Source organism: Phacochoerus africanus, chromosome 8 (assembly GCF_016906955.1).
Source record: "Phacochoerus africanus isolate WHEZ1 chromosome 8, ROS_Pafr_v1, whole genome shotgun sequence".
Classification (NCBI taxonomy): domain Eukaryota; kingdom Metazoa; phylum Chordata; class Mammalia; order Artiodactyla; family Suidae; genus Phacochoerus; species Phacochoerus africanus.
Window position 1 is genome coordinate 44,197,673 of NC_062551.1, and position 12,190 is coordinate 44,209,862.

The following is a 12,190-nucleotide window of genomic DNA, read 5'->3' on the forward strand; positions in this document are numbered from 1 at the left end:
CAGAGTCTTTTGCTGCCCCAAGAAAGTGATCCATTTTCCTTTGCTGTGGCTCATCAGAGCTCTGGTCCTGTGCTGCCTTGCATGGGGCTGGTGCTGGACGTTGGTTTCTGGTACTTACTGTGGAGCCAGGCTTCATAGGGGTCTCAGCTAGGGGAGGCCCAAGCCTGGATGTTAGAGGGCAAGGACTCGCAGGAAGCATGAGGGAGAGGCCAGGGCAGAACCTGAAGCCATCCTGGAGGAGGTGATGGGGTGGAGGTGAATTGGGAAGCCACACAAAAGGCTAGTGCCAGGAAGGCATGGCAGAGGCTGCTCCTACCCCAATGTGTCCACACAAGGAAAAGGGGCCTGATGCTCAGGCCACATCATGGGGCTCCTATGGATGGACCTGTCCTTGTGCCCTTGGCCTCTGGCCCTTCAGCTGGTCACTTCTGGTTTCCTTTATTCCTCCAGGGTTTTTGCACCAAAGTGTGCCTCCTGTGCCCGTCCTATCCTCCCAGCACAGGTAGGAACCACTCACCTGGAGATGATCAGGTGCCTGGCCCCACCCGGCCCTGCCGGTCCTGCCCGGGTTGGCCCCAGGTCTTGGGCCCCAGTGGGAGGGATGAGCAGGTGCTCCTGCCCCATGTCCCTCCCAGCTGAGGGACATGTCATGCCCAGTGCATACTGGGTGCAAGTGTCCCTGCATGAGTTAGAGGGTAGTGGTGGCCCCTGCTGCTGGGGTGCCCCACGTCCCCCTCAGTTCCATTGCCCATGGATGTCAGAACTGCCCCCTGGGCCTGTGAGCTCTGCAGCTGAGGTGATGGGGGAACAGGTGAGAAAGGGATGCTGTCTGTTCAGGAGACACCCTTGGGTGGCGCAGCTCTCTCCAGCGCTGGGTCTCCCACACACGCTGGCTCTATCCCAGCCTGCTGGGCCTGGGAAGCAGGGATGGCAGCGGTCTTCCCTGGCTCCACAGAACTGAAAGGAGCAAGTACACACTCACACCGACCCCCGCGTGATGCCCTGCGGCCGTGGCAGGATGCCACATTCATTCGTGGCACCTGTGCCCACCCAGTGGAAGTGCCCGGGTCAGTGCTCACATGGGTGTGAATGCACACCCCCGTGACAGGAGCACGTGGTATAGGTGTGTGCCCTCCCTCCCCGCCACAACTCGCCTCAAACCCTGTCTCTTTCTCCAGGGCTGTGAGACCACCATCCGTGTGGTGTCCATGGACAGAGACTACCATGTGGAATGCTATCACTGTGAGGTGAGCCTGTGCCCCCACGTGGCCGGGGCAGTCGCCCTCCCACACAGGTGCCCCTCTCCTTAGGTGTGCTGTGGGTTCTACCCCGTTCTGCCTGTCCTCCTCCAGTGAGAGTTCTCCCTTCCCCCCGCCCAAGATATGATCGCTCTCGGCTCATTTTTCATCCAATCAAATATTTCCTGAGGACTTACAGGGTGAGGGCATTGTGGATGTACAGAGGATAAAGACAGTCCCTGCCCTCATGGGAGAGACAAATACTCGGCAGTATTTTTTTTTTTTTTTAAATGGCTGCACCTGTGGCATATGGACGTTCTGGGGCCAGGGATTGAATCCCAGCCATAGCTGAGACCTATGCCGCCACTGTGGCGACACTCAGGCAGTATTTATACAGGGTCAGGGTCATCAAAGCTATCGGGGGGAGTTTTCAGAGCACACCAAGGCCTTGGAAAATTAGGGGAGGCTTTCTGGAGGAAATGTTGGGGTCGTGGCCGGAAGCCGGAGTCCCATCTCGGGCACATAGATGGCCACTGAAGCCAGGGGAGCACATGAGTCTTCCAGGGAGAGCTGTGGAGGAAGGAACCCAACGAGCTCCAACATTCAGGGGCTGCACGGAGGCAAAGCAGCCACATGGAAGGCCTAGAATGAGAGACTGGAGAGGTAGGAGAGAAACCAAGGAAAGCATGTTGGGTTTCAGAGCCCCAGGGAAGAGCAGGCCTGTCAAGTGAGAAATCTTCAATAGGATTCAAGGGTCAGTTTGGAACCACGTGGCTTTATGGGGCAGGTGGCCCAGTAGGAACAGGAATCCTGCTGGGGACCAGGGAAGGAGGATGGGGGGCAGGCATGGGCTGCAGAGGGGCCACAGTTGCCCCAGCAACAGTAGGAGGGCATCCTGCTCTGATGTCCTGGGGACCGTGGTGTTTGTCCCCTTGGGCCTATGCTGAGTCCAAGAGCAGGTCAGGCTGCCCTGCGGATCACAGTTGGAGCCTTGGGGCTCTGAGATGTGGTGCCACTGTCCCCAGGAAGACCCTTGGATGGGAACTGAGATCTCCAGGCCCCCACCCCCCAGGTGGTGGTTAGTAGCAGGCCAGGTCAGGGGGCTGTGGCTGGACAGGACATGGAGAACACCTGGGACCTGAGTTGTTTGGGACATGAGGCTCCATTGCAGCAGCAGCCCAGCTCCATCCCCTGTGTGGGGCGGGGCAGGGCAGGTGTTGGTCTCAGGGCCTTTGGGTAACAAGTGTTGAAGCTTCCAGGCTGGAGTTCAGCCCTGGATGCAGTGAGAGTGTGGCCAAAAGGGCCACCTTGGGTGGGGGCAGAAGGAAAGAAAATGTTGTCCACACCCTCTGTGGCTGCCCTTCACACTTCGTTATTTACAGAAGTCAAACTCCAATCATATAACCTGTTAAACAAATTAGCCTATAAAATATCCTTCAGACATCAAATGTTTACTTGATGTCTTCAGTTCTTCTCTTCCATTGTCTCTTAAGGCCACTGAGCTCAAGCATTTGACCTCCCCCTCTTCCCAAGGTCACCAGTGATCCCCACTGGGGACTAGGAGATTGTTCTCAGTTGTCACTGTCCTAAGTCTGCAGCAACTTTCCAAGATGATACATTGTGCCCTTAGGGTAATGCTGATTTTAGTCTTTTATTTTCCCCTGATATCTTGGATAAAGTCCCACTCTTCTTTCCTCTCTTAAGGTGAGAGCTTCCACAGCTCAGATGCAGGTGCTCTTCTTTTTCTAGTTATCTGCCCCTCCCCCCACCAAGAGAGAAACTCCTGCTGTTCTGTTAAAAAACTATCACATTTTGGAGTTCTCATCCTGGCTCTGTGGAAATGAATCTGATTAGTATCCATGAGGACGAAGGTTTGATTCCTGGCCTCAGTGGATTAAGGATCCGGCGTTGCCGTGAGCTGTGGTGTAGGTCACAGGTATGGCTGGGATCTGGCAGCTGTGGCTGTGTCCTAGGCCAGTGGCTCCAGCTCTGATTCAACCCCTGGCCTGGAAACTTCCATATATATGCTGCGGGTGCGGCCCTAAAAAGACAAAAACAAACAAACAGAAAAACCCCTATCACATTTTTTGCTGATACCCCAATTTACTGCCCAGCCCTCTCGGTCAGACTCCAGGCTCGTGTTCAACTGTCTCCCTCGTGGCTGGCTCCTTTGGATGTGTAGGAGGCTCTCCCACCCTCCAGTATCCCACATTGGGCTCCTGACCCCCTCTGCCAAAGAGTAAAGGCCGAAATCCTCCGGAAGGGGTGCAGGGTCCTAAATCTCTGATGTCCCCCTCCTTGCTTACTCCGGGGCCGGCCGGGGCTGTGTTCTTCCCTAGGACTGCGGGCTGCAGCTGAGCGGGGAGGATGGACGCCGCTGCTACCCCCTGGAGGGCCACCTGCTGTGCCGCCGCTGCCACCTGCGGCGCCTCCGACCCGGGCCACTTCCCTCACCTGCTGTGCACGTCACGGAGCTCTGAGCTGGAGCTCCGAGCTGGGGCGGGGAGAGCTGGGGCGGGGAGCCAGACTCTGGGGCCGTCTGCGCGCAGGCGCCCGTGTTTGTGTGTGTGCGCAGGCGCGCGTGTTTTTGCGTGTGTGTTTTTGCGCGCGCGCGCGCGCGCGGGCCGATGGCTGAAGCAAGTCAGTGTCGGGGCTTCGTGCGGGCGGGCGCGGCCGCCGGCTCCCCCCCCGCCCCCTCCCCCCACTCGCCACCGAGCTGCTGTCCGAGGGGCTGGCCCCGCGGCGAAGCTACTAATATTTATTCACCGTTTGTGCCTCCTCAAGCCGCTTCTTCCTCCCGGGCTCTGCCTGCCTCCCACCGCCACCCCATCACCAGCCTTCTGTTTCGGGACCCCGCCTGTGCCCCATATCCTCGGGGGCAGGCTCCCAGACCCGCTGAGGGTCTCGGGGTAGAAGATGGCCATTACCGAGTGCAGGGGGCGGCCGCCGTCCTCCCACGGGCCCTGGGGCGGGAGCCAGTTTCCCTGTATAGGTGGGACCTGGGACTCCTTTCAAGAGTGCGCGGGGCGGGGCAGTGTGTGGTCTGTCAGGCGGGGGTTTGCAAAGGGCACGCGGGTTTGTTTCATAAGCGTCTTGCCCATTGGTAGGTGGGGAGTGTGTCTTGTTTGGCTGGGGTCACTGGAGGAGGTGAGGAATGACACCCTTGGGGAGTGGGGCCAGCGAAGGAGCCTTGCCTTTGGCCATTGTGGTCACTTCGGGGTTTGGCCCCTGGGGTTCTAACGGGTGTTTCTAACCCTAGTCCTGCCTGGGTCTTTCCCATCCCTGGCTCCTCCCTCCTCCGCCCCGGGAAAAGAACACCTCAGGCAGAATTCCAGCCTCAGGTCTCGGACAAGAGAGACCGCGAGGGGGCGCCCTGCCCACTTGTTGGCAGAAAAGCACTGTGTATTGGGCTCCACGACAAAAGCATATGATTGACTTAAATTAAGTTTTTCCTTTGAGAATATTTTCATTTTCTTTAAAAGAATATAGTTTTCTTCTAAAAACTTGGTCCACGGTTGTTATTTCTTAGGAAAAGTACAAGAAACTCACAAGTGTCCTATTTGTATATCATATAGCTAATGTTCAAGTGGTAAAACATTGTAGTCTAACTATTTTTGTATAAATTCCTTTGAAATCTCAAAATATGTGTTTGCCTTTCAGACTTTAGAATAGCATGGGGTTTTTGTTTGTGTTGGTGTCGTGAGAGCAGTGACCTAATGAAATGTGGTATGTGGAAATGTAGATTTTTTTTCCCCCTCTGAAAGACACATCAAGATTGGGAAGCTTGGGCTTCTCACTGATGACTTATGTTGGATTTGCACTTGCGGATGGCCCCTGCCGCTGGAGACCTCGAATCACGACAGACCATCACAGTGGTTTTTAGTACACTTGTTCTTATGAGAACTGAACCACCTCTTCTTGGCTACTGCTGTTGCCCTCCTTTCTCCCCACTGTTAGATGTGGGGTCTTTTTACTTGTAGGTTCATTCATCTAGGGGAGCCGGACGGTAAGAACTAGAACACTATCGGGGGTGCGCATTGGGATGCGGAGGAGCGGAAGTGGCGGCCAGCGGTGTCCCGCTGGACTGAGGCCCGGAGCTTGGAGGCCCCCTAGTGGGTTTAAGAAGCAAGTACATTGTGAGTTTGGTGACGGTTAACCAAATATTTTGAGCAAAGGTTGTCCCGAGCTGCGGGAAGCGTGGATCAAGGTGCCTTCTTGGAGTAGGGGATTCCAATGGGGCAGAAGAGAGTAAATTCTAGGAACGGGAGGCTGTTTTTGGCTTTCTCTTCCTCTTGAGCTGCGCTGCTTTGCTTTCTGGCCAGTTATTTGCAAAGCTTTTTTTTCTTATTGCTTCCATTTGCCCTTGGTTTCTCCTTGTTGCAAATTCAGCTCTTCTCCTTTTTCTTTCTTTGTGTCTGCTGTGGAGGTGGTCCCTGATCTTCCTGTCATGGACACCATCATCGCCTTCCATACCTGCTCCATCCCGGTTGCCATGGTCTCCCACTGAGCTGGACTGAGTCATCATGGCATGGAGCCCCCTTTGTGTTCATGTGCCAAATGTTGTCAAAAGTTAGAGCCAAGGGAATACGTGACCCTGGGTGAGGGCAGCGGCCTCTGGCCACACTTTGCCCTTTCTCCATGGGCTCCATGGCTCCGTATTGCTTTTTCCCAGCTCTGGTGACCACCACCGTCCCTCTTACCCTAGAACCTTTGCACCCGCAGTTCACTCTGCCTGGATACACCCCCTACACAGTGCTTTAATTCCTGGTCTCATCCTTCTGATCTCAGCTACACAATTAAGCCAGACTCCCAGTTAATACACTTTACCTAACACCCAGAATTTGGGGCCCTACTCTCTAAGCTCTTTTCTACAAGCAGCATCTTCCAGACCATTGTCAGGAATGGCGCTCATCTGTTGGTGGTTGAGACAGGAAGCAGCGTGAAAGCCAGACTCCAGGCTTGGTAGCTTACCCATTACCCTCCAATGACGGGTGCCAAGCCCACCCACACCTAGGGTATCTCCCCTGATGTTGACACCTGGTGACACCTCTAACTGTGCTTTTGTTAACTGCTGGACTTTTGTGTATTGAGAGAATAAAAGTACTTATTCTCTCTCTTTCTCTCTCTCTCTTTTTTTTTGTCTTTTTTGTTGTTGTTGTTGCTATTTCTTGGGACGTTCCCGCGGCATATGGAGGTTCCCAGGCTAGGGGTCTAATCGGAGCTGCAGCTACGCCAGAGCCACAGCAACGCAGGATCCGAGCCGCATCTGCAACCTACACCACAGCTCACGGCAACGCCGGATCGTTAACCCACTGAGCAAGGGCAGGGACCGAACCCGCAACCTCATGGTTCCTAGTCGGATTCGTTCACCACTGCGCCACGACGGGAACTCCTCTCTTTTTTTTTTTTTAAGGCTGCACCCGCAGCATATGGAGGTTCCCAGGCTAGGGGTCGAATTGGAGCTGTAGCCTCCAGCCTACGCCAGAGCCACAGCAATGGCAGATCTGAGCCACATCTGCGACCTACACCACAGTTCGTGGCAACGCCAGATCCTTAACCCACTGAACAAGGCCAGGGATTTAACCTGCGACCTCATGGTTCCTAGTCGGATTCGTTTCCACTGTGCCACGATGGGGACTTCTAAAAGGACTTATTCTCTTGATGTCCATCTCCTCACTAGAGGGTGGACTCTTCAGGTCAGGGTCTGTCTGGTTTGTTTACTCTTACCTCCCTCCACAATGCCTGCCCTGTGGTTGGTACTATAGCCCAGGCCAGACCCTGCCCTGGCCTTCAGAGTCCCAACTTAGAACACTCCTCCCTCATTGGTTTGTAAGTCCAGGTGTGGCCTGAGTTGCCCAATGAAGGAGCCACAGGTGGAAGAGGGCCAAGAACAGGTTTACACAAATAGTAGTAACATGCTGCACATCGAGTAGGTGCCCCAGGTAATACAAACTCAAGTGTGCTTTTGTGGAGACTGTTGAGTGCCGGGTCCACTCATATGTGTGTGTGTGTGAGTGAAACAGAGAGAGGTGAGAAAGAGGGAAAGACAGAGGGATAGGAGAGGAAGTGATGGAGATTGGGAGGGAGGCAAGAAGGGGCATGAGAGTGCGAGAGACACTGAGAGAACTGGATATTGTGAGAGAGAGATTTTGAGAAAGACACTGTGTTAGAATGAATGGCTGACAGAGATGGTAAGGGCTTGATCAGGAGGGACTGGAAGAGGGAGATGGTGAAGAGGCAGAGATGGTGAGAGAGGCTGAGAGGGAGACTGAGTGAGAATAATGGAAAGATTGAGAAAGACACTGAGAGATGTGACACTGACCAGAGGGGGAGAGAGGAAGCTTGAATTAACTGAGTGAGGCCAAAAGAATTTAGGGTCCTTGCCCCACAAGGCAGGGGTCCACCAGGACCAGGTGATTTAGAAATGTTTGGATGGTCTTGGCCACAAACAGAAAAGGTTCACCTCCTGTAAGTGACAAAGATTGTGATATATGTGTGTGAGTGTGTGTGTGTGTGTGTGTGTGTGTGAGAGATGTTAGCCTGGGATGGTGGGCTCTTAGAGGTGGGTCTTGAACATGGAGTGTCTGTATGGTCTTAGGGCAAGAGGAGACGGTGCTGGTCCCTCTGGCCAGGAGACACAGATGAGAGCTTGCTGAACTGCAGATAAACTTAAGTGCCTCCTGTGGGCTTTCTCTGGAGGGAGCTAAAAGGGGTGGGCAGTTGAGACTGTGATTTATGGTACCTGGGAGGGGTTGGGCACAGGAATCCACAGCAGCAGAGTTCCAGGGAGCAAGGTGGGTCAAGGAATGACTTGGGGTCAGGGGACCAGTGGTCAGGGGTTGAGCGTGGTCGTGTGTGGGGTTGTGCTTGCCACCATCTCCTCCCACCTCAACTCCCACCCCTGAGGCTGGTCTCCTAGTCAGCAGATGCCCCCTGGGAGGAGGGTGAAGGGGGAAGAACAGGCTCAGCCTGGAGGGGCTCCAGGAGGGCCTTGGGTTGGGATCTGAGGACAGGTCTGGGATTGGGGGTAGTGCCCACGTACCTGGTGACCAGCAGCCCCGGAGGACCTGCCCCTGTGTGGTGTGTGGGTATCAGATCTCTGTGCCCGGAGTGGGTGTGGTGGGTACCTGGCTGGGAGAGGGGTGTGTGTGCACATGCCCTGGGGACTCAGTGACTGTGGGGAGCAGGCCTGGGTTGGGGGGGCCATGTGAACTGGGACAGAGATGGGGAGGTTCCTCCTTAGTCATCCCAGGAGGAATTCTGTGTGGCTCTGTCTCCTGGGGTAGCAACTACTCTGAGGCTATAAGCACTCACCAGGCCCCTGGTTCCTGAAGACACAGAGCCTGGGAAGTATCTGGGATCCAGGGGAACATGGAGAACTCAAGGGGATACAGCTGGAGTGGAGGGTGCCTTTTCCCTCCCATCTTCCTTCTCTGGTCCTGAGGATGCTGCTGAGCTTCCCTTCCTGAGTCTAGGGTGTCACAGGTAGGCCTCTTCTTGTCCTTCAAGGACAAGAAAATGTGAGAAAATGACACATAAGCTTTGCTGGGTCACCATGTGATGTCAGAAGCTTGAAATTTCAGGTCTCTCTCTCTTTTTTTTTTTTTTTTTGCTCTTTGCTTTTTAGGGCCTCACCCTCGGCATATGGAGGCTCCCAGGCTAGGGGTCGAATTGGAGCTACAGCTGCCAGCCTACGCCACAGCCACAGCAACCACGATCCGAGCCACATCTTTGACCTACACCACAGATCACAACACTGGATCCTTAACCCACTTAGTGAGGCCAGGGATGGAACCTGCAACCTCATGGTTCCTGACTAGATTCGTTTCTGCTGTGCCACAATGGGAACTCCTCACATGTCTCTCTTGACTCTAGTACTGAATGCCCACTCTGTATTAGAGATGTGAAATGGTGTTGGAAACTGTTTGAGACATTATGGAGAGATTTAATTATGTATAATAAAAGATCTGGTGCAGTCTGAAAAAGGTGGGTTATTCTTCTCACTTAGGTGAGTGATTCTCAAGTAAGACATTTCTACAGTTTGTAGGTGGGTCCCTGTGTGGGAGAGTGTCTGTGTCACTTCAGCAATGGTGTGTGTGACTTTCTATGCACACCTTGTAGCCGTGAGACCTGCCACTGAGTAGCTGGCTGGAGGACATGTGACTCAGACCAAGTATGGTGTGCGAGGTCCTTCAGACTCTTGCTTTTGAGGTCCTAGTCTGGTTTTGAGGTCCCAGCCATGTTCTGGACTCAGGTCAGCTTCCTCCCGAGAAGGGGCCACGAAGCCAATGGAAGAGCCTCTGCACATTGTCCTCGCTGGAGGTGGATGTTCAGGGGCAGAGCCCTCTGGCAGGCCTCTCTGCAAGGCCCACCTGTGTCCCATTCTGTGTCTCTTCCCCTCCTCTGTCTGCAGCAGGGGCCTCATCCCACCTCTCGTGCTGCTCTGAACCTCCTTTGCCTGGTCCCGGAGGGGGGTCTCCCTTCCCGCGGGCCCTGGGCTCGGAGCTGGGCCGGAAGCCGGCCCTCCCCCATCAGGAGGACGTGAGGGCCCGTCTTCCGGTTGCAGCGGCTCCACCGCCGGAGGCCGCGGCGCGCTGGGAGGGCCGCAGGCCGCCGGCACAGGCCCGCGGGGCGAGGCGTCGCCGAGTTCGCCGTGTCCACAGCGACCTTTGGCGGGACAGGCCCGGAGCCGGGGCGGCGCGGGGCCCTGGGCGGGGCTCTCAGGCCGTCAGGGTGCGAGAGGCCTGGGCCGCCGCTGAGAAGCTGCCACCGGGCCGCTCGACGACGACGCTCCCTCAGGGAGCCCCCGCCTCGGAGGCGACGGCAGCGGGGCTGCGGGAGACCGCGGAGGATGAAGGAGTGGAAGGAGGAGGTGAGGCCGAGATCCAGATCCAGGAGCTCGGCCGGTAGAACGCTGGTTCTCCAGTGGGGCCCGCAGTGCCTGCCCTGGGCGGGAAGAGCAGCTGCGGACACCGCCCCCACGACTGCAGGAGGAGGAGGAGGAGGAGGAGGAGGAGGCGGCGGCGGCGGCCAACTGGCAGCCAGAGCTCGAGCAGCACAAGCTGTGGCATCTTCCAGACCCCGGCCACCAGTGGCCTAGCTCTCCCAAATCCAAGTGTGTCGGTAGCCGAGACTGTCTGTGGCTCCCCTTCCAAAACGCAGCCATGGCTGCCACTCACCTCTCACAAAGAGAGTGTGGAGGAGACTCTTGTGGCTCAAACCTGACTAGTATCCATGAGGACGTGTGTTCGATCCCTGGCCCCCTCAGTGGGCCTTGCCCTGTGAGCTGTGGTGTAGATGCTGCTGCTCCGAACTTACATATGCGGCGTGCGGCCCTAAAAAAAAAATCAAATAGAAAGTGTGGATACCCTTCAGTGAGGTTTTTGTTTTTTTCTACACAGATGCACATAAAATTAGTTTATTAACGACTACATTTTTGAAGCCAGCCATTTTGATCTAGTGTTTAAATAACAAGCTGTTTAATATTAAAGCAGAAGATACTGCCACAATGTGACAGAAATACAGCTTTATCCATAAACCCTTTACAGGAGTATACATTTAACACTTTTTATTTAAGCAAGGCACCCCTGCTTGTTCTAAAATATGGGATGTGCTACCCCGCTGAAAAAGCAGACGAGGAGACTTAGATTCTTTCCTATCTAGAGCTGGTTTAAATTCTAGTGAAGTCATTAATGTCCTTACCAGTCAGGTCTGTTAGGACATGTCACTTGACAGTTTTTGAGACTAAGCACCCACCGTAAAGTTTACCTAAAAATCAAAAAAAAGGTGGTGTGGGGAGGGTGTTTGGACATCTTTTAAGCTGAGACTGTAATTTCCTCCTTCATTATACAGGCACTAATATTAAATACCTTTAACACAAGGCTTAGAAAGGCAAAATATTTTTAAAGACAAAACTGCCAAGTTGTTGTCATTTACACTTGTCAGTGAAGCTTTTTTTTTTGTTTTGCTTTTTAGAGCCGCTCTCGTGGCATATGGAATTTCCCAGTTCAGGGGTAGAATCGGAGCTACAGCTGTGGACCTACGCCACAGCCTCAGGATCCGAGTGGCATCTGCAACCTACACGACGTTTCATGGCATTGCCAGATCCCAAACCTGCTGAGCGAGGCCAGGGATGGAACAATATATCTAGTTGATGTTACAATATCAGAATCTTTTACAACATTGATTAGAATTTATTGGGTGGCTCTTCTATTGTACATGTTTCCTTACTCTTCTTTTTTTTTTTCTTTTTTTTTTTAGGGCTGTACCCGCTGTGGCATGTAGAGGTTCCCAGGCTAGGGGCTGAATCAGAGCTACAGCTGCCGGCCTATGCCACAGCCATAGCAACAGCAACACGGGATTCCAGCCGTGTCTGTGACCTACACCACAGCTCACAGCAATGCTGATCCTTAACCCACTGAGCGAGACCAGGGATCAAACCCACAACCTCATGGTTCCTTGTCAGATTCATTAACCACTGAGCCATGACAGGAACTCCTTCTTACTCTTGTTGCAGGAAGGGGGACACCTTCCAGAGCCCGAGTGTGAACTCTTGTCTAATACTTAGAAATGACTTGTCCAAGGAGATACATGTCCTGACAAAGCAAAAGACTTTATTAGGAAGGGGCGCCCAGGCGGAAAGTAGCCGGATAAAGGAGCCCAGAACTGTTCTGCCACAAGGCTCAAAGCCTCAGATTTTGTAGGAATGGGGTTAGTTTTCAGGTTGTCTCTGGCCAGTCATATTGCTCGGCCCATCTTTGGTCTGGATCAAGGTCCTTCATGGTGGCCCCACATCTCTCAGCCAAGATGGAGTCCAGGGCCAAGGATTCTAGGAGGTTGGTCATCTCCTCCCTCTTTTTGGCCCCTCTGGAATTCTTCCAGTTAATTTTCAGAACAGCACTATAATCCTTATTAGGGTCTCCTAATGTGAGACGACACTTATTATCATGCCG

At 54.0% G+C, this 12,190-nt stretch overlaps 1 protein-coding gene across 1 annotated transcript in view; it reads left to right on the plus strand.

Annotated features, from left to right (window-relative positions):
• Window positions 1–6,357, plus strand: part of WTIP (WT1 interacting protein) — a 29,398-nt gene extending 23,041 nt beyond the window's left edge. Inside the window, exons 6-8 of the mRNA XM_047788792.1 lie at window positions 451–502; window positions 1,179–1,247; window positions 3,578–6,357. Of these exons, the coding sequence (XP_047644748.1) occupies window positions 451–502; window positions 1,179–1,247; window positions 3,578–3,718 (262 nt within the window). The 3' untranslated portion in view covers window positions 3,719–6,357. The remainder of the gene's footprint in view (window positions 1–450; window positions 503–1,178; window positions 1,248–3,577) is intronic.
• Window positions 6,358–12,190: the final 5,833 nt, after the last annotated feature.